This window comes from Seriola dumerili, unplaced genomic scaffold, assembly GCF_002260705.1.
Source record: "Seriola dumerili isolate Sdu_G_001 unplaced genomic scaffold, Sdu_1.0 BDQW01001222.1, whole genome shotgun sequence".
Classification (NCBI taxonomy): Eukaryota; Metazoa; Chordata; class Actinopteri; order Carangiformes; family Carangidae; genus Seriola; species Seriola dumerili.
Window position 1 is genome coordinate 843934 of NW_019175477.1, and position 27727 is coordinate 871660.

Genomic DNA, 27727 nt, shown 5'->3' on the forward strand with positions numbered 1-27727 from the left:
TTTAACTGCCTGAAATGAATGCCTTGTAGATGCTTTGTTTTTCTCATCATTTATTCTAAGAACAGGAGAACTGGTGACCAAAAGTATTGCTGGATTAAATGAACTGTAAAGATGGGGACACTGGTCGAACCAGCGCTGCTGCTACTTTTATGGCAGAGTGTTTGGGCTTTGGACATCCCTCTGGAAAGTGAGTCAGTGACTTAACTTTCTGTTGTAAGTTGCAATATGTTTTGTTGAAGCACATACGTTTGTAATATACCAAGCTGATTTATTTCTCTGCCTGCAGTCAGACAACCCCCAACCATTATAAAACAGTCAATGAAGGAGCATATTGTTGACCCTAAAGACACCATGGTCATTGAGTGTGAAGCGAAAGGAAACCCTCATCCCATGTAAGAGCTGATGCATTTTGTTAAAGCCGACATCATTATGTGCAAATTACTTCACTGATTTTTCTCTCCTGCTTCACACTTTTTGATCAATCATGAAGTTTCTCATGGAGGCGAAATGGAAAGTATTTCAACGTGGCACGTGACCCTCAGGCATCAATGCGCAGGCGCTCTGGGACGCTGGACATCTATGCCTGGAACAAGCCAGAACAGTATGAGGCAGAGTATCAGTGCATTGCCTCCAATGAGTATGGGTCTGCATACTCCAACAAGATCAGACTACGACTATACAGTAAGTTCAATACTGAGACTATTAAAGAATCCACTGTTTGTTTGGATCCATCAGTGACAGGAGATTTGCAGTGACCTCAGTGTGGGCAGTGACTCAGTCCATGTGCATCACTCTGAAATGAAGAGTCCACAACAATACAACAAGAACAACAATATTTTCTGGATAGTATAGAGTATAGAGTCAGAGTGAATAGAAGAGCTATTGAACCAAAGTTACAGAGGCAGAAACATGCTAGAAATTCAAGGTTTTTCTTCTTCATTTAATTTTTTTTCATTCTTGGCTAATTAAATGAGGGTAGAAGTACTTTTTGTGTGGAAAACACTTTGGAGCCATAGCAACAAGTCTGAACCATTTCTGAGTCAACAGCTATTGTAGTGATAAGAGGACCCTAAATGCTTTGCACAGATTGAATCAGGAGACTTAGAGATTTCAAACAATGTATAACATGTGAGTCCGGTACAGAGCAAAACACACCTGGTGTTACCAGTGGCCAAAGTGTCCGTTCGGTGGGATGGTGTATATTAAAAGAAAAGATGAGTTGATTAGCCTTTTTGCAACCATATCAGTAAACACAATAGGGACCATGAGTTTTTAGCGACCCACATATTTAACATGCACTGTCATCAAACAACAAACTTCAACCTTGCTGCTCAGTGGAGACCTGTAATATTCTGTGTTTTTGTAGGGGCTCCTGTGTGGCCAAGGGAGATTCTGGAGCCTGTGGTGGTCAGCGCTGGCTTGCCTCTGGTCTTGTCTTGTGACCCTCCACCTGGCCCGCCTAAACCTGAAACCTACTGGATGTCCAGCTGTAAGTGTCTCTCTTGAGTTAAAGTTCCTGATCCACAAAGGTTAACTGAATCATTTAAATCTAGGTTCAAATGCAGATAACCCTTAAAAGGAAGCATTTTATTGATCAGCTTACCAAACAAGCTTTCAAGAATTCTAGCCATTGAAATGTTTCACCTATGAACTTGCTGTATTTTTAACACTGTGTTTCATCTCAGGCTCATATGCAAGACCTTTCAACTGGCCGATTCAGACAGCTTTCCCCACCACGCAGGCTGTGCGGCAGGACCGTAGGGTTTCCATGGGAGTGAATGGAGATTTGTACTTCTCTAATGTCTTGTTTAATGACTCTACCACTGACTACTGCTGTAATGCCCGTTTCCCGTACAAGAACGTCATCCAGCAGAAGATGCCAGTGGTTGTTAAAGTGCTTACAAGTGAGTATGATCATGTGTTCACAGTTCCTGATGTCTAGTTTTTTGCCATTATCTGATCTTTTTGGTCAAGTTTGAGATACATTTTCAAGTGTACATATACTGTATAACCTGAATGCTACGTGGATAAATATCAGACATTGGCTTAACCTACAAGAACAGAAAATTATCAAATGCACTGGCTGTAAAAGAAACAAATAACTCAAGCTGGGGGTTCAAGATGAGGTTGTGAATCATATAGTGTAGCTCTGTGTTTGGAGAGTTGACCTGAGTTATAGTAGGTGTTTTTGGCCTGTGATGGGTCAGGTGAAAGTGCATCTATTCTTACTCTGTAGTAGTTGCAAGAGCTGAGTGAATGGAAAAGAAAACACAGGCTCTCAAGGTGATGACACATTAGCAGATATTCAATTTATTTGAATCCATACAGCATTTTCATGAGTAAACGTTGCTGGAAACTTATTGAAACGATTTAGTTCAATGTGTTTTCCCTGTTTTCATTTTCATAATTCATATCTGATTAAAAATGTAGCCAACTGAAAACTCTATTGGCAATATGTAAATGTAGCTTTGCATACATGCATGGCATCACAAAGGCCTAAATGGCAGACAACAGGGTTTATGATATAAATATACGGTACACACAACATATATATATATATACTTTTGCACATTTAAACTTCAAACTAACATTAACATCAACATATTTTACATGTCTTTCTTCCTACAACTCTGTCTTGACCTTACCCTGCAGTGCTTTGAGATGTTATGATTTGGCACAATACAAATAAAATTGAATTGAATTGAATTGAATTGAATTGAATTGAATTAAATTGAACTGAATTGAATTGAATTGAATTGAACTCCTTTATAATGATTATGCTTACAGATTGGACCAATTTGTTTTAATTCAGACTACACCCTAAAGAGACTTACTAAACTTACTGACTGTGGTGAGTGTGTGGTCCACGTCAGTTCTTAACAGGATAACTAGCACTGTTGTCTGAGAGGTTTAGCTATTGTTTGAGGTGTATGTGACTGGTGTGTTGTGGTTGGTTTCCTCTCCAGCTCGAACAGTGGCTGAGGCTGCCCCCACCTGGCTGTCTCCCACAGGCTCGTCCAGCTCCATACTGGTCCTGCAAGGGGAGGAGCTTATTCTGGAGTGTATTGCTGCAGGAGTGTGAGTGTGAACACTGCAAACCTTTTTTTTTTTTTTTTAAATATGGTACTATATATTCATTGCTATTGTTAACATTCTGCGACAAAGAGTTATGTGTCTGTATGTTTCTTGTTCAGTATGATTTACAATTTGATTTCATGTAAGTCATCCTGTGTAAAGCCTTGTTTTTCATCATCAAGGCCGACTCCTCATATTACCTGGACCAAGGATGGTGACGACCTGACAGTGACACCACGTATGAAAGTAAAGAATTTCAACAAGATGATTCAAATCCCAAAGGCATCTTTTGATGATGCTGGTGAATATGTGTGCACTGCTACCAATAAGATCAGCTACATTGAGCACACAATAACTGTCAGGGTCAAAGGTGAGACGCACGTTCAGAAACATTCAGTACTTTATTTTCTTACTGCACAGTAACCTTTAAACAACTACCTATACTTGTATTTAAAAGCGGCTCCATTCTGGTTGGAGAAGCCCACTGATTTGGTCTTGGCTCCTGAAGAAAATGGACGTTTGGTATGTCGTTCTGATGGGGCTCCTCGTCCCACAGTCAGCTGGTTCATCAACGGGGAACCAATTGAAAGTAAGTTTTTGGAGATCAATCCCATAAGCTGTGAAAATAAAATCTGAATGGTACTAATACCGTTGTATTTTTCCTTCCTTGTGTTTTTTCAGGTGCTACACCAGAACCTAACAGACAGGTGTCAGGAGACACGCTGAGCTTCCGCAGTGTGACTGCTACAAACACTGCCGTCTACCAGTGTAATGCTTCAAATCAGTATGGGTACTTATTGGCCAATGCTTTTGTCAACGTGCTACGTAAGTTACCACTCTATCATTCATGACATTTACAGTGTAAACATTGTTTTTCACATGACACAGCTGGAGTTGTGGAAGATTTGAAATGATCTACATTTCTAATGTCTACACTCAAATTGTCAGTGTCATGACACCTTAAAGTTGCTTGACTGTTGTACAGTAATAAAAGAACCCTAACCCTAAAGTGAGACATTATTTATATGAAATGTTCAAATTGCATTTTAAAACATTTGAAGAAGCCAGCTTGCCAAAAAATTAATTTTAATTAATTAATTAATTAAAGTTGAAATAAATTAATGAATCAGTGTTACTGCTTTCCCATTCTGTCTTTGATGCCAGAACCTAAGTAGAGTAGGTGTACATTTTCTTTCAGTTCTGCATTGAAATTGAATTTTAAAATAAGGGTACAGCACATAGAAGAACATAAGAGAACATACTGTAAGTTTAAGAGTTCATTATAAAATTAATTTTACATTGATAATGTTGCAGTTGTTATCTTTTCCTCCAGATGCTACACCACGTATTCTTGGGCCCAGAAATGAACTCATCAAGGTAATAGAGGGCAGTCGTACCTTCTTAGACTGCCGCTATTTTGGTTCTCCAGTGCCTGAACTGCGATGGTAAGAACAAGCAGTTTGACACTTCAAAGTAAGAGTGACTTCAGACATCAGTTCACAGTGTATGTGTCTGCATATGTTTATGGGTCTGCTCACACAGGTCCAGATATGGACAAGGGAATCTTGAAGGAAATCGTTTTAAGACCCACAGTAATGGGACTCTGGAGATCAAACGTACACAGATAGACGACCAGGGAACTTACTTGTGTGTAGTCAGCAACATCGCAGGAAGAGACGAGACTCAAGTTCGAATAGAGGTCAAAGGTGAGGGTTACCCTGTTTCATACTATAACGCTTAAGAGTTAGCAATAAAACTTTTCACAAATACATTCCCATCCTTCTTAGAGCCCACATTAATTGTCACAAAACCTCAAAGTATGAAAGTCATTCGTGGAACCGATGTGCGATTTGAGTGTGGGGTAAAAGCAGATGTCACTACTCCTGTCACAACCACCTGGATGAAAGACAAAAAGCAGCTCACTCTTGGCTGGAGGTAAGTTTTTTTTTTCAAATAAATAATATAGAAATATACACTCTAATATATATACAGTATATACATATTTGTGTTAGTGTGAACAAATCTCACTTGTGTTCCTTAGAATTTCTCTAGATGAATCAAATCTGGTCATCACTAATGTAAACACAGGCGATGAGGGCGATTATACCTGTGTCATCAAGAGTGAACTGGACCAGAAATCTGCCTCAGCACGCCTAATGGTGATGGGTATGACACGTTTAAAATAAATGGTATTTCATCCACTATACAATGTGTTAGGCTTTTTAATTGTTTGTATATTTCTGTGTGTAGACCGTCCAGATCCTCCCACTAACTTGGAGTTGTCGGATCCATATGAACGTAGTGTAAGACTCAGTTGGGTTCCTGGAAACAGCAACCACAATCCCATTACAGGTAGGTGCTGAAAAACTAGATGAACTCAAGATGAAATAAAAACATCTTGTGAGGAATATTGTTTTGGGCTATTTACCAGCATTTTTTAGAGAATTTATTTATTACTCTGTTACAGATTACTTAGTGCAGTATGATGATGATGACTGGTTGCCAGGGAAGTGGAGAAACCTATCAACATACCCAGGGAACCTCAACTCTGTCATTCTGCATCTTTCACCTTTCACATACTATGAGTTCAGGGTCATCGCTATAAATGAAATCGGACTGAGTCGCCCCAGTCGTCCATCTATGCGCTTCCAGACCAGTGGTGCACGTGGGTTTGATGTTCCAAAAATACATGTTTGTTGTCAGAGACGATAAATTGTAAACTATCAAAGAGAAACGTGTGGAACACATTTTTAAAGAACAACTTGACATCTCGGAAAACATGCTAAGTTGTTTTTCTGCTGAGTTAGATGAGAAGATTGATACCTCTCTCATTTCTGGGTGTTAAATATATAGCTACAGCCCGGACATGATGAGCATAGTGATCTTAGTGATCTTACCGCTGCATTGTTTTTTCTCCACAGCTCCAGATGTCATCCCAAAGAACGTAAAGGGTGTGGGTACGTGGAGGAATAACATGGAGATCAGTTGGGAGGTAATAACGAATGAACCCATTTGAAACTGTTATACTTTCACATTTATCTCGATAATTTTCTCTGTTGAGTATTTTAATTTCTACCACAATAAAAACAAACAATACTGGTTGCTGTGAACCTTCTTTCAGCCTCTGACATACAGAGAGTGGAATGGGCCCCATCTGAAGTATCTAGTGTGGTGGAGAAGGAGAGATTCCCGAGAAGAGTGGAAGAACGCCACCACTAAATGGCTGAAATACTACATATATGATGCAGATACTTTCACTCCTTATGAGATCAAAGTTCAGGCTGTCAATGACTTTGGGCTGGGCCCGGAGTCTCCTGTTGTCATTGGTTACTCTGGGGAAGACCGTAAGTACCTAAATCCATTGCATTATACTGTAATATAGAGATGAGTGATGACTGTGATGCGTAAAATCAATTAAGTTCCTGTTTAAGATCTAATCCAATTACTTTTCTGATTTTTGTATTGTATTGTCTAATTGATTTCTGCCTCATCTTCCTATAATATGAATCGTTTTTTCGTTTTCGTTTTCGTTTTTTCTATTATCATGTAGCTTTTTCTGCATATCTAATTGCATATCAGAAGATATGCAGGGATGTTCACCTTCAAAAGTTTTGTATGTACACTCTTGCAGATTTGAATGATTTAAGAGGGCTTTCTAAATATTTTGATTATTTCATTGAAGGGATTACAGTATATATTTTATACTGAATATTTCAAACATACTCAAAGCTATGTTTCATACTTACCCCTTTAAGCTCTGAAGAAAGCACACTGTTGCCAAAACCTCAGCTCATGGAATGAAGTCTGAGCTGCATATTTTTTCTTTTTGCCTTGTATGGATGTGACGTTATATCTGTGTTATTCTGTAGTTTTTAACAAGAAGCCATTCAAAGGTGCATACACACTGTACTGTTTACAGTTCTGCTCTAATCTGAATCTTAATGCACCGGAGATCATGAATGGTTTCAGATGAATAAACTGGTCACAGTGTTCTAAACACTCATATTCTTGTATTTAGTGTATGTTTTATCTTGGGGACATGTTTTCCTTCTCATCACCTCTCTTTGTGTTCATTGATAGCAAAGACAAAGTACTGTGTCATCTGTGTTTTCCCGAAGGTCCCTTAACGGCACCCCTGAACCTGAGAGTGTCCAACATTGAGAGCACTCAGGTGACTGTGCACTGGGACTCAGTGACACGCGGCTCTATTATGGGAGAACTCAAGGAATACAAGGTATGTTTATTGTGAATTCAATATGGGATCATGGACTTTAAATATAGCTTGTATTTATGTTGATAGGCAACAATAGAAACAGTACAAACTGTAGATTCCCCTGCTGATTCTGGATGATACAATCAAAGCACTTGTGCGTTTCACTTTGTGTGATAGTGTGCAAAGTAGGAATAACTGGTCTTGGTTTGCAGTAGGGCTAAAAGTGTTGATGCACACCTGATAGACAGCTGTACTGGAAACATCATGGGCCTTTACTAGGCATCAAATTCATAATGAAAAGCATTGATAAGCTAAAGCTACCGGCTGTAACAACCGATCAAAAGGCTAGCAAAATCTCAAACACCTGAGACAATTATAACACCAACAGATGATAAAAATATCGACAAAATGAGACACACAACAATATATGTCCAATTTGTTGGAATAGAAAATACAAGATATATATATGGCCTTTTAAACTGTATTGATTTTTTCAAAGCTATTTACTTTATATTTTCTCTAACAGTTGTTTTTAATATGTTTGCATTAGTTTTCATTACTTAAAACATTGGACAATGTAACATTTGATTATTATAATTTCCATGAAGTTTTCCCTTATAGTATTATACTATTTGTTTCATATTTCCTTTATGTCAATTGATTCTACTGTCCTTGTCTTCATTCTTAGAGTTCTTTAGTATGATTTGTTTTTCTTTAAGGTGATTGAGATATTCCCAGTTTGGAATCGAGTCTCTGAGTAGTTGTCTGATCGGCCTCCACTAACCCCTTATACTTTTCTTGTTTACAAAATTCACTTAACCTCAATACACTCTTTTATTTGTTTGTTTTGTATTCTATGGAGTTTAACACAGATCATCAATTATTGAGAATTGGCTCAGGAGTTTGTGATTTGGCTGCTGTTTTGACTGGCTTTTGACTGACTTATGGTTTTACTATAAAGATGTTGTTGTGGATCTGATCCCAGACAAAGGTCCTTGACTTGTACCATTGAAACTTAGTACTTCCAATGTGCAGGAATTCAAACTTTTCAAAAATAACAATACAATACTTTTTGGGAGTGCAGCAGAATTAAAATGCTGGGTGTGGTGCTTCTCATCTCTCAGGTTTACTACTGGAGGGACAGCAGCCAGCTGAGGTGGCTGAGAGTCAACAGAGGAATGAAGTCTCAAGCATTTCAAAACAATGGTCCAGAGCCGTCAGGGGTCCTCACTGGGCTCATACCTTACAGCAACTACAAGATGTACATAGTGGTGGCAAACAATCGATATGAAGGACCACCCAGTAATAATATACACTTCTCAACACCTGAAGGAGGTAAGAAAAGTTGGTTATTTCCCATCTAAAGGAACTGTAGTTAATATCAGCGTCCTCTTCCAAGCACAAGCAAATCATACATGTTTCTTTTCAAAGCTTATTTTTATCATCTCATGCTGTATTTTTTTCTCTAGTACCATCTGCTCCTAGATCCTTCAGGATCCAACAGCGACATCTGGACAGTATTTATGTCGACTGGGACTTGCCAGCAGAACCCAACGGTATCATCACTGGGTATTCTCTCAAGTACCAGACAGGTACTCCAACCCAACACCTGAAATATTGTCATATAAATCTTGACATGTTTCTGTCTTCATAGATTACATTTTCAAGGTCTAATGTTGTGACATGCAGTTTTCCTTGGAGACACATTAAAGCTTTGATAACAGAAAAGGAAGAGGTTTATTTCATTAAAGCTGACAAAGTTTTTTATGTGACACTCAAGACCACATACCCGTAGTACATAATAGCGCACTCAAAGACTGCAGTACTGTTTAAATGTGTTCTCCAGAGGGCAACGACGGCACTTTCTGAGTAGGTGAGGTACTTAATAGCTTAGTTGTGTGCACTCAAGCAGCATTAAGAGTTCTCCTAACTCACTGAAATTTCTACTCTTGCCACAGTGAATACCACCAGAGGAGAGGAGCTGCAAGTTGAGGAGTTCCCTCCAAATGTAACAAGCTTCTCAGTCCGCCGATACGACCGCTACACTCGGTACAGATTCTCCGTGGCGGCACGAACTCGGGTCGGGAGAGGGGAATGGCATACGGAGGAGTCACCCCACTATACCACTGAAAGTAATGTACTACTTGCTCCATGCATCAACACATTATAGAAAATAAACATTTTGGAGAGTTGAGTGTTGACTTTGGTATTTATGTGTGTGTCTCAGTATACGCTCAGGACCAGGTGGACATCTCCACTCAGGGCTGGTTCATAGGGATAATGTGTGCTGTGGCCCTCATTGTGCTCATACTTCTCGTAGTCTGCTTCATCAAGAGGAGCCGAGGGGGGAAATACCCAGGTACAGTGGTGATTGTTGATTAGAGTGGCATCAGATTAGTTGATTAATAAATTAGTCGACTGATGGAAAATTAATCTGAAACTATTTTGATAACAGACTATTCATTTAAGTCGATTTTTTTATGGTTCCAGCTTCTCAGGTGTAACAATTTGTTAAAAACAATCTGTTTTTAATTGTCCTAACATTATAGTAAGACTTAGGGTTTTGACTGTTGGTCAGACAAAATAAGAGATTTGAACGATTACTCAAGAAAATAAGAGGCAGATTAATCGATACTGAAAATGATCACCAATATCACCACATTGTTTCTCTAAAACAAGTTAGCTTGTTTTAATTTCAGTACGAGAGAAAAAGGACATTTCATTGGAGCCAGTGGATGACAAAGATCAAGAGGGATCATTTGATTATCGGTAAGTATTGGAGCAGACAGCTGGTGGAAAATGAAGAAAACCCACTCACAACAAATATCATTGATTCTATCTGAAAGCATGATTTTATTTTTAAGTTGTCAGTTTCTATGTCTATCTTCCAAAAACTGATTTACAAAATCCTATTTGAGGTTTCCAGAGTGTGTTCAATGATGTACTTGTAATGATATAATGGTATGGTAATAATACTCAACACTGAATAAGGCATTGTTTCCCTTAACACAAACAGTAGCCATGGGTTTTACATCCATTTGCTTCGCAGCTGTGCATTAGCATTAGCATTCTGTTTGGTGAATTAAAGCTGCTCTGTGGAGTTATTTTAAAAACAAACATTATGTTTATATTGAGTGTCTCTCACCAAAAGTGTATAATTGAGACCTTTAAACATGTCCTTTCTCATAAAACATTTGCAAATCAGATTTTTTTTTTCTTGACTATTATAAATTGTGCATTGTTGGTAGTCATGTTTGCCTTTGCTTGCACATTGCTATGTGTGTATGTGCATTGCTGCCACCAACTGGTGATCAGTTTATCGTTTATCACCTCACATGCCTGCATGTACAGAATACAAACAAAATGGGGATCCACTTCACTCCATAGTACTGCCAATGGTCATAAACTCCACAAGGTACCTTTAATCATTAATGAAATTTTACCATGATGCTACACAGGTACAAATCAAATCCAGTTACAGTTATTTATGATAACTCTTTGATAATACTTATATTAATTTCTGTTTGTTTTTGTTTTTTGTGTGTGCGTGTGCGTGTGTGTGTGTGTGTGTGCGTGTGTGCGCGTGCGTGTGTGTGTGTATTTACTCTACCCTTTTCTATCTAAACCCCCCACCCCAAAATCTCAACCCTGTTCTTTTCGCACTGAACCACTCAAGGTCTCTTGAAAGGTATGAAAAGACTAAATGTTGACACATTGACACTACTGACATTTCAACTGTACAGTCCAAATGATCCAGATTTTTGGAGCTATAAAGAGCATATTTGGCTGATTAATGATAATGCTAAAAATATATTGTGAATGTATGATCAATGAAATGTGATTCATCCTCTCATGTAATGATCTCAAACAATCTTTTCTTATTTTAGGATAGCACGTGTCTCCACTCTGCCCTACCCCCGAAGGTACGTACATGTACAGTATATTGTAAATGTAGCACTGCCAACTAAACCTGATTCATAAGAAAGAATTAAATCGACATTGTACTTGTATACTTATTTTTATAGTTCACAGGATGAGTTTTAAACATCTTTTCTGCCTTCTAGCACTGACAAAATGTACATTTAAAATTAAGTTTTAATTTTTTTTGCATTATTTTGTAGGGAGGAGGAAAGAGGGCTTCAAAGAGGCCAGCCGTCTATGGAAGCAATGATGAAGCGATCAGACAGTGACGATAGTCTGGTGGACTACGGAGAAGGAGGAGAGATGCCATTCAACGAGGACGGCTCATTCATCGGTCAGTACACTGGAACCAGGAGAGATGTCAGGGAGCTGGACTTTGGTGGAAGTCTTGAGCTTCACTCGCCAATGAACACCATCTACTCCCTGGCATAAAACTCGAAATTGAAACGTCCTTTCTGACTTCAGCTCAACTGTCGTGTAACTTTACCCGGCTTGTACCCTCCACCTTCAATTAAGAACCTGGAGGAACCTGCGGTGCTTGCAGTTTGTCTGCAGGAGGGAACAGCTGGAGACTGGAGCTGTTATACCCTCTGTGTCCTTGCAGCCAACACAGCTTTCAGCATTTTAAGAAGAAAATGGTGGATGGTTGGGACAATGTTTCTAGAGACATGCTTAATCATCTGACAAAAAGGAAGCTTGACCTTTTGTTTTGTAAATAAAAATACTGTGTTTATGCACATGCCTACACATACACTCAATTATGGAGAAAGACTGGCTGCACATCAGAAGAGACAGAAGTGGATCAGTTTATCATGTTGATAAAAGCAGATGCAAGGACCCACTTAACTACTATTATAACAGCTTACTTTAGTTTATTCTGCTAATTTAAATAATGAGATTTGTGTTACTTTTGTATGTTGATTGACTGAAATAAGGGTCAAACTTTCACCATCAGGTGAGCCACAATGTAATCTCAGAATTTAAATTGCCTCCCCTTGGCAACATGTACCTTTAATGTATAAAAATGTTGCTGGGGATGGGTGTAGGATAATATATAATATATCCAGGGACTGATGATTCAACTGGATGGAAGGTTTGCAAATTATGGCCTGATGGGAGGCAAGAGATCAAACCATTTGGAAAATCACCAAGCAACTATAAACCAGCTATAAATATGAAGTTTCTCTATTTCTCTATGAACTGGTCTCCCCATCTCACTCACTATGGCGATAGAGATTATTAATCCTTATGTAATAGCTTTTGTTTATTTGACTCCTAACATCAAATATCTGTTACCACAGTTATGTCCTAATGTAAATAAAGAAGAAATATTTATTTCTACCATATTTGATATGATTCTGAATGTTGAATTTTCTGCTCTGTTTTCTTATTTTAAGGGGGGTAACCAGAAATGGTTTATTATTCTTTGAATATAAATCTTAAAATAATTTTTTTAACCATTTACAAGTGACTGGAAAATATACTTGTTCTCTTTTCTGCCAATGGTTGGATGAGAAGAGACCTAACCATAAGCTTTATCCAAAAGGAAACACAGAGAGCCTCCCAGACAGGTGTAATGGTGCCAGAGCTCACTGGCTTTTCTCTCCAAGGGAGGAAATAATCATGCAGATTCTTAAGTCTATATGTTTTTAATGGGCTGGACCTGGATTGGGAGTATCCTGGAGCACGAAGAAGCCCACCAGAAGACAAGACGAGGTTCAGAATGCTCAGCCAGGTCAGTTTGGAAATTATTGTGATGATGCAACTATCTCAATAGAAATCCCAACAATAGAATACCCAGATATTAGTATGGTGTTCCTAATTAAGTGATTGGTGAATATATAACGGCAATGAATCTCATATGATTTTCCTCAAATACTGTATGTCCTTGCCTTTAGGAATTACTCACTTGAAAAAGAAGCTGCTGTGACACAATAAAGCATCTGCGCTCAGCACCTGTGAAGCTGGGTTTTGGTCCTACTAAGAGGTCAGTGAGCGACCAACACAAGAACAACACTGAGACATTCTTTAAACATTACAAACCTGAATTTACAACATGTTTTAATGGTATGAGTGAAACATAAATAGAGAAATGTTTCAAACTAAGACAACACGAATCTTGTTAAGGATTCTTTTAGTATCCTTTTCTTCCATGTCTACAGATGTGCACTTTCCTCCATGGAAGCAGTCTCTATTGGATCAATGAGCAAATGGTGCCCTATGCCATTAAAGGCAGTGAGTGGGTTGGTTTTGATAAAAGGGCAGACCATAGAAATCACAGAAATAATTAACGTATTCAGGATCTTTGATTTCAATGCAGCTGCACACTCAGCACATGCTGTTTACAATACCTTAGAATGAGCAGAAGGTGGCACTCTAACTTAAAACTTTATGTTTTGGCAAATATCACCTCAGGTGGTGAGTCTTTTTTAATCTGATCAGTTGAGTCAACTTTTTTTTTTTTTTTTGCACATGTGAGATTTAATTTCCCAATACTCTACTGCAGTGTATTCATGATTCGACTAGTTTTTGTTACCTGCCTTGCAAAAATGATGAAATCTCTAGTACATGTTGGGTACATAATAGATTTTTGTTTCCAAGATTACAGTTGTCACCCAGAGTCTTGGACATCCAAACCACTGGAATACAAATCAAAACTGAAAACCGGGGGGTCAGGACCTATCAAATGATCCCAGAGGATTAAAAGGATAAGGAGAAAAGACAAAATCAAGTTTATTTTTATACTTTATTTATTTATATTTTTAAACAGCCTTGACATGACATAATTTGAATTTTCAAACTACAACAGAACAGTACTTTGTATTTACTATATATTTGGGTGTAAACAAAGACAAAAATGTAGAACAATGTGTTACATTTGTTACTTGTATTGAAACCACAAAACTTGCATTTTAAACTGCAGCACTCTATAACTTATATCCCACAGGCAAGTATCTTAAAGATAACAAATTTGGGGGAACTCTTTATCTGGATGATTTTGCTGGACAGTTCTGTGGACACTTTCTACATTTAATTAATTGCACATTTTTGACATGAGTCTGACATGAAACACAAAATGATCACCTCACAAAAAGACAGCAAAATATAACACTGAATGAATGTGCTCCCAGGCTTGTAAAAAAATAAGTCTAGTTCCTACTACAGTACACTATATATACTGAGGCACATCGTAGGCTTTTATGTGTCTGTCTGTCTTGAGGTTTGGCAGAGGACAATTCATTTTTTTGCAGGGCACTGACCCAGAACATGCACTGAAAATATGTCAAGTCTATCTAAAGTCCAAAGTAGCATAGTCATCTTATCTCTGTGCCACAGTACATTTCTGGGAACATTAGAAAATGAAAAAGGAAAATCATAGAGTCCAGAACACTCTAAGAATGCTGTAATATTATGGATTCCCAAAACTGTGAAGCTGTTGTATAATCAGTGTGTAAGGTTTGGATGGTGGTGAACCCTTACAACCAGGATGAAGGCCAGCAGGATTGAGGTGCAAGCGTGATGGAGAAATGAACAGCATCAGTTACACAAGGATTGGTTTCAGAGCTCTGATTTTGGTTTACTGGTGACCATAGGCAAATTACAAAAGAAGTCCAACAGCTCTTACATGTATGTAGCAGAATGGCTTGACAACAAAAGCAGTCTGGCTAGTGTAGCAGGTCACAGTGGATGGCAGCAACAAAGGTGACATTCAACCTGACCCCCCTTCTCTGACACACTACCCTGGTTTCCCACCTGGCATAACTACCCACAGTCTCTACCAAAACATTACATAGTGAAGTGACCCTAAACACTACCACCATACATTTAGAATACCTATTTACAATTTAACTTTACTGATATTTACCTACACAAAATACACCGACTTTTGGCCTAATGCAGATTAAATAAAATACATAATAAACTAAAGAAATACCAAACAAAAGCCAGACTTAACAAAAACCCCTCTACCCACTCCCCTCTCTCTTTCCTGCCCACTTGGTACAACCTAACAAGGTAATTGACACCTGCTGAATCCGGTGGCTGCATTCCCATGTGTGCACTCCATGAGAACATGCCCCCTGGAAGTAGACCTCAAAGAGAGAGTGATTAGTAGAGGTTCCCAAAATAAAAGCACAACATAACAAAAATGAACTTCCTGTATTAGTGAATGTGTATTGTTTTTCAGCTTAGTGAGGGGGATGCTTGCCAGCTCCCCCACACAGTGTCAGACAGAAGCTAATAGTAAATATTAATATCAAAACTTGAGAGTTTAAAATATCAAATAAGTATACGTATATCAGCCAATGGTATATTTTTAAATAAACATAAAGAATTGTGACCAACATTCATTCAAATTTGGACATTTTATAGTTGAATATTCAACCTGTTAGATCTCTCTGGTGGACAAACGGTAATACTGTTTCTAAATTACCATAAATCTTGATTTGCATTTCTGGACTGCGAGTTCTCATGGACATATACACCAATGCACCATTTTAAATGAATGATGAATGAAGGATTGAATATATTTTAAGCATCACTCACAGAATGATTGCTACACTGCACTCTGTTGAGATCCTACAGTTTCTGCACTTGGAGGATTAATACAACTTTGACTAAGGTGTAAATACTTTGTGCCATAAAACAAATTAAATTTAGGTTTTCTTCGTGGGGTCAAAACTTCTGTTATTTGACTTATCTAGATGAAGCAACAGCTTTGTGTCCTGAACTTTGGATGATGTAAATTGTTCCCTGTTAATGATTGTCATGGTGTGTTTGTTTTTCATCAGCCAAAGAGAGCTATTCTGTGCTCTGTTTTTGACTCTGCAAGAGCTCATCCAAGCACAATCACCATGTGCAAGCTACTACTAATTGCAGGTAAGGCACAATGAAAAGCTATGAAATAGTTTTCTTGAATTGATTTCTTCTCTTTTTACGTAACATTTACTGACTAAATCTGCAACTTTAAAAGGTTTCTGTCTTTCCCTTGGCAGTTTGGGTGAGTTAATAAATTATACACTATCAACCATTGACATTGAATAGTCTTAGTAGCAACTAGTTCTAGTATATAGTCAATCATTATTCTCAAAGATTAATGAAAACAATATCTATCTTCTGTGTTTAGTCTCAGGCTCCAGACTGGTGTGTTATTTCTCTAACTGGTCCCAATACAGACCTGGGGATGGGAAGTTTATGCCTTCAAATATTGACCCAAACATTTGTACCCACCTGATCTATGCCTTTTCTGGTATTAATGAATCAAATGAGTTGGTAACCATAGAATGGAATGATGAGGAACTCTACAAGTCATTTAATGGACTCAAACAGAGGTCAGTGCAAAATCCTCTGACATTAACTCTTTTAAAATGTTATGCAAAATAATCCTTGCTGCCAACTAAATTTGAATATTCCCATAGGAATCCAAATCTTAAAACGCTGTTGGCAGTTGGAGGCTGGAACTTTGGTACACAAAAGTGAGATATTTGATACAAAACAACCGATAAAGATCAATATACTGTGTTTATGTCCTCTTGAGAACATCTTTCTTTCTCCAAAATGCTGCACAGATTTACAACAATGGTGTCAACACAAGCCAACAGAAATACATTTATCCAGTCCTCTACCGCACTGCTGAGAAAATATGGTTTTGATGGATTGGACCTGGACTGGGAATACCCTGCGGCTAGAGGAAGTCCTCTAGAGGACAGGCAGAGATTCACAGAGTTATGCAAGGTCAGAACCACAATAACTGTTCTGATGTTCAGCTGATGTTTAACATACATATTTACTATCTATCTATCTATCTATCTATCTATCTATCTATCTATCTATCTATCTATCTATCTATCTATAGGAACTCCTAGAGGCCTACAAGGCTGAGGGAACAGCAACTGGCAAGCCCAGATTGATTATCTCTGCTGCTGTGGCTGCTGGGAAAGCAACCATTGATGCTGGTTATGAAATTGCAGAGATGGCAAAGTACACCCACACGTTACTCCCCAAATTGTCCTCATGATTATCCTGTCAACATATTTTGATGAACTTGATCTCATTTGCATTTTATCAGGTACCTGGATTTTATTAATGTGATGACTTATGACTTTCATGGCACCTGGGAGAGTGTGACAGGACATCATAGCCCCTTATACAAAGGATCCCAAGACACCGGGGATCATGTTTACTTAAATACTGTGAGTACAGGGATTTTCTTTTTTTTTCTCCATCATGAATCTAAAAATATACTTTACTCTCCTTTAATCCCAATTTTCTGTTTCTTTCTCAGTAAGTGGGTTTCCATCCATCTATTTTTATGCACATTTTCTATATGTCCATAAAAAACATTGTAACATTGCAAAAATTTTTACTCTTGGCTAAGGAGGAAAAGTTGGTGTATTGATAATTGCAAAATGGAAACAGACTTAATATAAGCGAAATAATCATGACATGCATGAAGCATATGATTTGAACATCCACTGAAGTTTACAGCAATAACACCAGACCTGTGCGGAGCAATGAGGAGACAGTACTGTTCTTCAAATCAATACAGAAATCAAACAATATCAATCAACATAATTTTTCCATCACAATTTCTACATTGTTTTTTCCATTGTTTGAGGTTTGACTGGGACTCTTTTAACTAGCCTATGTCATTTTGTTGTGCCTTCTCTTTCTGCAGTGGTTTAATAGTACTTGAGAATGAATTCCACCAACTGTTAATCTCAAAAAACCCAACTCCTAATATGCACATAACAATCATGGATGAGAACACACATTAATTTGAAGATCTTCTGGCAATACAGTAAAGATTTGTGCTAAATTTGGATGGAAACTTCATTCTGTCTCTTTTATTTTAATTTCAGGACTATGCCATGAGGTATTGGCAGGACAAGGGAACGCCTGTAGAAAAGCTAAATATGGGCTTTGCTACATACGGACGAACATTTCGACTGTCTACTCAATCCAGTCAGGTTGGCGCACCAGCCAGTGGTCCCGCAGAAGCTGGTGTTTTTACAAGGGAGGCTGGCTTCTGGTCCTATTATGAGGTGAATCTGGCAGCTATTTATTGACCTGAACTCTCAGACTATGTTTTATTAGTAATAGCAAATATTCAGAATTGAACCCTCTTTTCAGATTTGCACTTTTCTTCAAGGGGCCAGTATCCATTTGATTGAAGACCAAAAAGTTCCCTATGCCATCAAACAAAACGAGTGGGTTGGATATGACAACAAAGAAAGTTTTGAGACTAAGGTAGTCAGCCACGTGTTTCTATAAAAATATTGTTCAAGGTGAGGTTAAAGACAATTTTTAAGTGCAAACATTGCTGTCGAACTGTTTCTATCGTTATTCATTCAGGTCCGTTATCTGAAGGACAACAGATTTGGAGGAGCCTTTGTCTGGGCTTTGGATCTGGATGACTTTAATGGACAGTTCTGTGGACAAGGAAACTACCCCCTCATCAGCTATCTTCACTCTCTTTTGGCTGCAGGTAAATGGGAAAAAAAAGGACTAGAATATTATATATGCACCAAGAATGAATTCATTGACCTTTGTTCATTTTGATTCTACTGACTAGTAATATAGTAACTTACTGTTATTTCTCCAGATCTTCCTCTGCTTCCCACTGCAGAAGCTCCTCCAACTCAAATGACTCTGTCTGTGACCAAAGACCAGCCTCACACAACGGTTCAATTCAGACCTACAATTTCATCCAAAATCCCAGACAACAACTTCTGTGCTACAAAGACTGGCGGTGTTTATGCAAAACCTGATGCTCCAGGTTCTTTTTACAGTTGTGCCAATGGCATCACCTGGATCCTAAACTGTCCAGCTAATTTAGTCTTTCGAGATAGCTGCAAATGCTGTGACTGGCCCTAAAAGCTCGCACATCATTTTACATTCCACAAGCTGTGGTTATCAACAGTGAGGAAAAAACATTCAGGATTTACAATTTCATGAGTGTATTTGGTGTTAAATTAATTGAAGAGTGTGTATGCTCTACTTGTAAGAAGGCAGATTTTGTTCTTTTCCTAAAACAAGTAAAAACCTTACCTCCTCTGCATTAAACAGAGAAAGGTAATCATTACTAAAGCACTGAGTTCTGGACCTCTTTCCATTACCCTGACATATTAAATATACTACAATACACAGCATACTATCATAATAATTTTCTACATTTATAAACAGGGTGACATTATGAACTTATGTGTGAGATCTGACAAACTCACACATGTTGAAATAACAGCGTCCTATGTTAAAAAACCATAAAAAACCTTAAAAAAGTTTTATTGTAATTTAGTTTTATTTTTTGAAGAACACCTAATTCACAGTCTAGTCACAGTCACACTAACCACCAGTGGAAATTAAAAATGAAAATAGAAAAATCTTTGCTTGTAAAACACCAAATGTTATCATCTGAAGATTTTGTAAATATAATTTATTTTACTTTCCTATGTAACATCCGTGAACCTACCTGACATTGAGCTTTGTCAGGCACTTGATAAATAGTTGACATTTGTACTGTACTCATTGTTTTACATTAGTACTTGCACTAATTAATAGGGTAAAGTGCACATATGACATATGACCTGAAAAAAGACTGGATTATTATTGCCTTACGAGGTGATAGTAAGTAAGGCAATAATAATCCAAGGACAACTGGATCAGCCTCTAGCTGGTGTGCATATTACAACACAAGGATCCAAATTTTATTTAACCATTTATTACATGAGGGAAGTTGCTCAAGGAATGGATGGAGGAATGGGTGAACAGATGGATGGATGATTTTCTGTACAACAAACTAAAGTCAATACATTGCCATGCATACAATATCATAAACAATAAAGAGAAGATAAATAAATCAAGGGTTTATATAAGTAAAATGGAATCTTTAAAGCCTTCACCCTGATTCTGTTTTATCATGGTCATCTACTAAGTAGATCCAATACAGTTTCTGATCTCAGAACAGCTTTCTGTCCCATAAAGGATCTCATGCCTGTGTGCATTCATTATATAATTTACTGCCAATTTGTGGTGGCAACAGGGTATTGTCTCTGAAAGATAGCTTGACTAGCCATTTTCTGTCATTTTCGTGGGTGTGACCGTGTCCCATTGATAAAGGCTGAAGTTTGTCAAGCGGAGAGTATAGCAGCCTTATTTTGGCGGGTTTGTGCATGCGCATTGAGAAATAATCCTGGGATCTATGACAGGTGACTAGCGATAGCCAAAGTGTGCTTGTCAAGATGTCCTTGTCTCAGCTTCTATCGTTCTTAGATCAGTTATGATATTGCATGCATTACACACATGCACAGATGTGTGGTAACTAAAGGAATAGCTAAGTAGACATAAGTTGTTGATTAGTGGGAGAGGGAGAGAGAGAGAGAGAGAGAGAGCGGTGACGCTGGCAACCGGAGCAGATTTAGCAGGTAGTAGTATAGCTGTGAACATAGAGTATGGTGTATGTGCACTCTAGGCTGTTTGTACTACAACTACAACTACAACTACAACTCACATCAAAACCTTAAAACATACCAGTAATTCAAAATGATGAGAGCTATTGATGTTTTTTTTCATCAAGAAAAATGCTGCTGTGCCCGTTGCACCTGTTCCTGTCCCTGACCCCACCCAGGCCCACATCATCGGCTAAGGCAAGGGCGTAGGTTTGCATATTTTGGGAGGACAATATTGTCCCTACCAATATTTGAATGAACTCGTTTACACTATGTTTAAAATGAAATTATATTAGATCATTCCAATGTAGGCATGCTAGCATTTTGACTGAAAAGGCAGGAACTATCTGCAGGCTCATGTCATGTGAGAGTATCACAGTGGTACCTAACATCACCAGAAAAATGTCAACTGATGTTATTTAACCATGTTAGCTAGCGTTAACTAGCAAGCTAACGCTGGCTTCTATCTGACTCTGTAGGCTTATAGTAAGGTTGCTAGAATGAGTAAACGTCATATATAAAGTATGTTAATGTAAGTTTAATTTCTGTGGAGAAAAATGCTTTATGCTTTACTATACTATGACTTATTTTATGCCTAACTATACTATGACGTTTTTATGCCTTCCTATACTATGTATTTGTTATGGGGCAGCACAGTGTTAAAGTGATTAGAAGTGTCGTGCCACAGTGAGAAGGTTCTGGGTTCGAACTCCCAGCTGGTGCCATCTCTGTGTGGAGTTTGCATGTTCTCCCCTCTGCCTGCATGGGTTCTTTCAGGGTACTCTGGCTTGTCCAGAGACATGGATATTAGGTTAATTGGTGACTATTGCCTTACGATGACATTTTCATTCCTTACTATATTATGACTTTTTATGCCTTACTATACTATAACTTTTTATGCCTATGAGTTTGTGATGGGGCGGCACAGTGAGGCGGCGGTTAGAACTGCCTCACACTGAGAAGGTTCTGGGTTCGAAACCCAAGCCTGGGGCCTTTTGGTGCGGAGTTTGCATGTACTCTCTGTGCCTGCATGGGTACTGAGGCTTCCTCTCACAATCCAAGGACATGCACATTAGGATAATTGGCGACTCTAATGACTTACTATTCTGCGACTTTTATATGACTCACTGTGCTATGACATTTTTATGCCTTGCTATACAATGATTTTTTTATGCCTTACTATTCTATAACTTTTTATGCCTTACCTTACTATGCAGTTAAAAACATTTTTATACTCATTAGCATTTGAACCAAGAAAAATTGTGTCCCTCATTTCATTCTGCTTGCTTGTTTTTGTCATGCTGTTTTAATTGTTTGTTTATTGTTGTTTCTCTGAGTTGTTTATGTTTTTCAGAAGTCGTAAAGCACTTTGGTCAGCTGTTTGGTCAGCTGTTTGCTTTTTTATGAATGTTGTTTATGACGTTTTTATGACTTATTATGCCTTAATATACCATGTCGTTTTTATGCCTTACTATACTATTTCGCTTTTAAACTGTACTATACAATTATGTTTTTATGCCTGACTATAGTCTAACATTTTTATGCTTTTTATGCATTAGTATACTATAACGATTTTATGACTTTTTATTCCTCACTATACTATGTCGTTTTAATGACTTTTTATGCTTTACTATACTACGACGTTTTTATGACATTTTATGCCTCAATATTCTATGTCGTTTTTATGACTTTTTATGCTTTACTATACTACGACGTTTTTATGACATTTTATGCCTCAATATTCTATGTCGTTTTTATGACTTTTTATGCTTTACTATACTACGACGTTTTTATGACATTTTATGCCTCAATATTCTATGTCGTTTTTATGACTTTTTATGCTTTACTATACTACGACGTTTTTATGACATTTTATGCCTCAATATTCTATGTCGTTTTTATGACTTTTTATGCTTTACTATACTACGACGTTTTTATGACATTTTATGCCTCAATATTCTATGTCGTTTTTATGACTTTTTATGCTTTACTATACTACGACGTTTTTATGACATTTTATGCCTCAATATTCTATGTCGTTTTTATGACTTTTTATGCTTTACTATACTACGACGTTTTTATGACATTTTATGCCTCAATATTCTATGTCGTTTTTATGACTTTTTATGCTTTACTATACTACGACGTTTTTATGACATTTTATGCCTCAATATTCTATGTCGTTTTTATGACTTTTTATGCTTTACTATACTACGACGTTTTTATGATATTTTATGCCTAACTATACTATGACATTTTTATGACTCTTTATACCTTACTATACTATGATGTTATTGTGAATTTTTATGCCTTACTATACTATGTCCTTTTTATGCCTGACTATATTATGTTTTTTTATGACTTTTTATTCCTTACTAGACAATGTCGTTTTTATGCCTTTTTATGATGTACTATACTATGTCTTTTTTTTACTTTTTATGCCTCACTATATTATATCTTTTTTATGCCTTAATGTTCTATGACGTTTTATGACTTTTTATGGCTTACTATACTATGTCCTTTTTATGCCTTACTATACTATGACATTTTTATGACTGACTATGCTATGACGTTTTTATGACTTTTTATTCCTTACTTGACAATGTTGTTTTTATGCCTTACTGTTCTATGACGTTTTATAACTTTTTATGCTGTAGAATACAATGATGTTTTTATGTCTGACTTTAGTATAACGTTTCATGACGTTTTTATGCCTTCCTGTACTATGACGTTTTTATGACTTTTTATGCCTTAATGTACCATGTCGTTTTTATGCCTTACTATACTATTTCGCTTTTAAACTGTACTATACAATTATGTTTTTATGCCTGACTATAGTCTAACATTTTTGTGACTTTTTATGCCTTGCTATATTATGTTTTTTTATGACTTTTTATGCCTTACTATTCTACGATGTTTTTATGACATTTTATTCCTCAATATACTGTCTTTTTTTGACTTTTTATGCCTTACTATAATATGTCCTTTTTATGCCTTACTATAATATGTCCTTTTTATGCCTTACTATACTATGACGTTTTAATGACATTTCATGCATTACCATAATATGTCGTTTTTATGACATTTTATGCCTTACTATACTATTTCGCTTTTAAACTGTACTATACAATTATGTTTTTATGCCTGACTATAGTCTAACATTTTTGTGACTTTTTATGCCTTGCTATATTATGTTTTTTTATGACTTTTTATGCCTTACTATAATGTCCTTTTTATGCCTTACTATAATATGCCCTTTTTATGCCTTACTATACTATGACGTTTTAATGACATTTCATGCATTACCATAATATGTCGTTTTTATGACATTTTATGCCTTACTATACTATGTCATTTTTATACCTGACTATACGATGACATCAATCTGCTTGCTTGTTTTTGTCATGCTGTTTTAATTGTCTGTTTATTGTTGTTTCTCTGAGAATGTTAATGTTTTCCAGAATTTGAAAAGTACTTTGGTCAGCTGTTTGCTTTTTGTGGTTGATGAATAAAATGTGATATGAATTAATTTGAATCGTTTTTTTTTTATGCCTTGCTATACAGGGAATTTTTTTAATGTCTTACTTTACTCTGGCTTTTTTATGACTTTTTATGCCTTGCTATACTATGGCGTTTTTAAGTCTGACTATACTATGATGTTTTATGACTTTTTTTACCTGACTATATTATGATGTTTTTATGACGTTTTATGTCTTACTATACTGTGTCCTTCTTATGCCTTATTATACTATGACGTTTTTTTGAATTTTTAATCCTTACTATACCATGACGTCTTATGTTTTTTTATGCCTTACTATACTATGTCGTTTTTATGCTTTTTATGCATTAGTATACTATAACGTTTTTATGATATTTATGCTCACTATTCTATGTCATTTTTATGACTTTTTATGCCTCCTTATACTATGTTGTTTTTATGCCTTATTGTACTATGACGTTTTATGATTTTTTATGCCTAACTATACTATGACATTTTTTGTGACTTTTATGCCCTACTATACTATGACGTTTTTGTGACTTTTTTATGCGTTTTCATGACTATGTCGTTTTTAAGCCTTACAATACTATGACGTTTTTATGACTTCTTATGACTTACTATACTATGACGTTTTTATGCCTTTTCATGCCATACTCCACTATGTCCTTTTTTTTGACTTTTTATGCCTAATATATTATATCGTTTTTATGCCTTATTATACAATGATGTTTTTATGCCTTTTTATGCCATACTATACTATGTCTTTTTTTTACTTTTTATGCCTTGCTATACTATGTCCCGTCTATGCCTTAATATACTATGTCTTTTGTATGACTTTTTATCTCATACTATACTATGTCTTTTTTTGACTTTTTATGCCTTACTATACTATGTCGTCTTTATACCTGTCTTAATGATGACGTCAATCTGCTTTCTTGTTTTTGTTATGCTGTTTTAATTGTCTGTTTATTGTTGTTTCTCTGAGATGTTAATGTTTTCCAGAATTTGAAAAGCACTTTGGTCAGCTTTATCTGAATGTGGTTGATGAATAAAATTTGATATGAATTAATTTGGAGGAATTTTTTTAATGTCTTACTATACTCTGACCTTTTTATGGATTTTTATGCCTTAGTATACCATCGCGTTTTCATGACTTTTTATGCCTTGCTATACTATGGCGTTTTTAAGTCTGACTATACTATGATGTTTTATGACTTTTTTTACCTGACTATACTAAGAGGTTTTTATGACGTTTTGTGCCTTACTATACTATGTCCTTGTTATGCCTTACTATACTGTGATGTTTTTATGAACTTTTAACCCTTACTATACTTTGACGTCTTATGTTTTTCTATGCCTTACTATACTATGTCGTTTTTATGACTTTTTATGCCTTACTATACTACGACGTTTTTATGACATTTTATGCCTCAACATTCTATGTCATTTTTGTGACTTTTTATGCCTCCTTCTACTATCTTGTTTTTATGCCTTATTGTACGATGACGTTTTATGACTTTTTATGCCTAACTTTAGCATGACATTTTTGTGACNTCTATGCCTTACTATACTATGTCGTTTTTATGACTTTTTATGCCTTACTATACTACGACGTTTTTATGACATTTTATGCCTCAACATTCTATGTCATTTTTGTGACTTTTTATGCCTCCTTCTACTATCTTGTTTTTATGCCTTATTGTACTATGACGTTTTATGACTTTTTATGCCTAACTTTAGCATGACATTTTTGTGACTTTTTATGCCTTACTATACTATGACCTTTTAAAGACTTTTTTATGCGTTTTTATGACTTTGTTGTTTTTAATCCTTACAATACTATGACGTTTTTATGACTTCTTATGACTTAATATACTATGACGTTTTTATATCTTTTCATGCCATACTATACTATGTCTTTTTTTTACTTTTTATGCCTTGCTATACTATGTCCTTTTTCTGCCTTAATGTTCTATGACATTTTATGACTTTTTATGCTTTACTATACTATGTCCCTTCTATGCCTTAATATACTATGTCTTTTGTATGACTTTTTATGCCATACTATACTATGTCTTTTTTTGACTTTGTATGCCTTACTATACTATGTCCTTGTAATGCCTTACTATACTATGACGTTTTTATGACTTTTTAAGCCTTGCTATAGTATGTCGTTTTTAAGCCTGACTATACTATGATTTTTTATGACTTTTTGTACCTGACTATACTATGATGTTTTTCTGATGTTTTATACCTTACTATACTATGTTGTGACGTTTTTTTGAATTTTTAATCCTTACTATACTATGACATCTTATGTTTTTTTATGCCTAACTAAACTATGTCGTTTTTCTGCTTTTTATGCCTCACTATTCTATGTCATTTTTATGACTTTTTATGCCTTCTTATCCTATGTTGTTTTTATGCCTGACTATACTATGACATTTTTATGACATTTTATGCCATACTATACTATGTTTTTTTCTGACTTTGTATGCCTTACTATACTATGTCCTTTTTAAACCTTACTATAATATGACGTTTTTATGACTTTTTATGCACTACTATACTATGTTGTTTTTATGCCTGACTATACTATGACATTTTTATGACATTTTATGCCATACTATACTATGTTTTTTTCTGACTTTGTATGCCTTACTATACTATGTCCTTTTTAACCCTTACTATAATATGACGTTTTTATGACTTTTTATGCCTCAGTATACTATGCATTTTCATGATTTTTTATGTCTTACTATACTATGTCCTTTTTTATGCCTGACTGTACTGTAACATTTTTATGATGTTTTATGCCTTACTATACTCTGTCCTTGTTATGCCTTACTATACTATGATGGTTTTTATGAACTTTTAATCCTTACTATACTATGATGTTTTTATGACTTTTTATGCCATACTATACTATGTCCTTTTTTGACTCCTTACTATACTATGATGTTTTTATGACTTTTTATGCCATACTATACTATGTCCTTTTTTGACTTTATACTATGTCGTTTTTAAGACTTTTTATGCCTTACTATAATATGTCCTTTTTATGCCTTACTATACTATGACCTTTTTTTGAATTTTTAATCCTTACTATACTATGACGTCTTATGTTTTTTTATGCCTTACTATACTATGTCGTTTTTATGCTTTTTATGCCTCACTATACTATGTTGTTTTTATGACTTTCTATGCCTTGGTATACTACAATGTTTTTATGACATTTTATGCCTCAATATTCTGTCATTTTTATGACTTTTTATGCCTTCTTATACTATCTTGTTTTTATGCCTTATTGTACTATGACGTTTTATAACTTTTTATGCTTTACTATACTATGTCCCTTCTGTGCCTTAATATACTATGTCTTTTGTGCGACTTTTTATGCCATACTATACTATGTCTTTTTTTGACTTTGTATGCCTTACTATACTATGTTCTTTTTATGCCTTACCATACTATGACGTTTTTATGACTTTTTATGCCTATGACATTTTTATGACGTTTTATGCCTTACTATACTCTGTCCTTGTTATGCCTTATTATACTATGATGGTTTTT

The 27727-nt window shown here is 36.1% G+C and overlaps 2 protein-coding genes across 2 annotated transcripts; both read left to right on the top strand.

Annotated features, from left to right (window-relative positions):
• Positions 1 to 63: 63 nt before the first annotated feature.
• LOC111238178 (neurofascin-like) lies at positions 64 to 12526 on the top strand. The gene is made up of 26 exons (XM_022767578.1): positions 64 to 187; positions 287 to 392; positions 491 to 681; positions 1367 to 1489; positions 1686 to 1904; positions 2967 to 3078; positions 3258 to 3445; positions 3533 to 3664; positions 3757 to 3900; positions 4409 to 4520; positions 4618 to 4781; positions 4863 to 5010; positions 5117 to 5241; positions 5326 to 5427; positions 5543 to 5740; positions 5997 to 6067; positions 6197 to 6419; positions 7194 to 7309; positions 8413 to 8623; positions 8758 to 8880; positions 9247 to 9420; positions 9516 to 9647; positions 9988 to 10057; positions 10965 to 10976; positions 11176 to 11211; positions 11410 to 12526. The coding sequence occupies exons 1-26, from the start codon at positions 112 to 114 to the stop codon at positions 11639 to 11641; spliced, it is 3540 nt and encodes a 1179-aa protein (XP_022623299.1). The 5' UTR covers positions 64 to 111; the 3' UTR covers positions 11642 to 12526.
• Positions 12527 to 16020: 3494 nt separating this feature from the next.
• Positions 16021 to 20077, top strand: LOC111238176 (acidic mammalian chitinase-like). Its single transcript, XM_022767576.1, has 11 exons — positions 16021 to 16087; positions 16182 to 16208; positions 16335 to 16539; positions 16627 to 16683; positions 16777 to 16942; positions 17064 to 17188; positions 17277 to 17400; positions 18070 to 18252; positions 18341 to 18457; positions 18563 to 18695; positions 18813 to 20077. Exons 1-11 carry the CDS (start codon positions 16063 to 16065, stop codon positions 19082 to 19084), a joined length of 1434 nt encoding a protein of 477 aa, XP_022623297.1. The 5' UTR covers positions 16021 to 16062; the 3' UTR covers positions 19085 to 20077.
• Positions 20078 to 27727: the final 7650 nt, after the last annotated feature.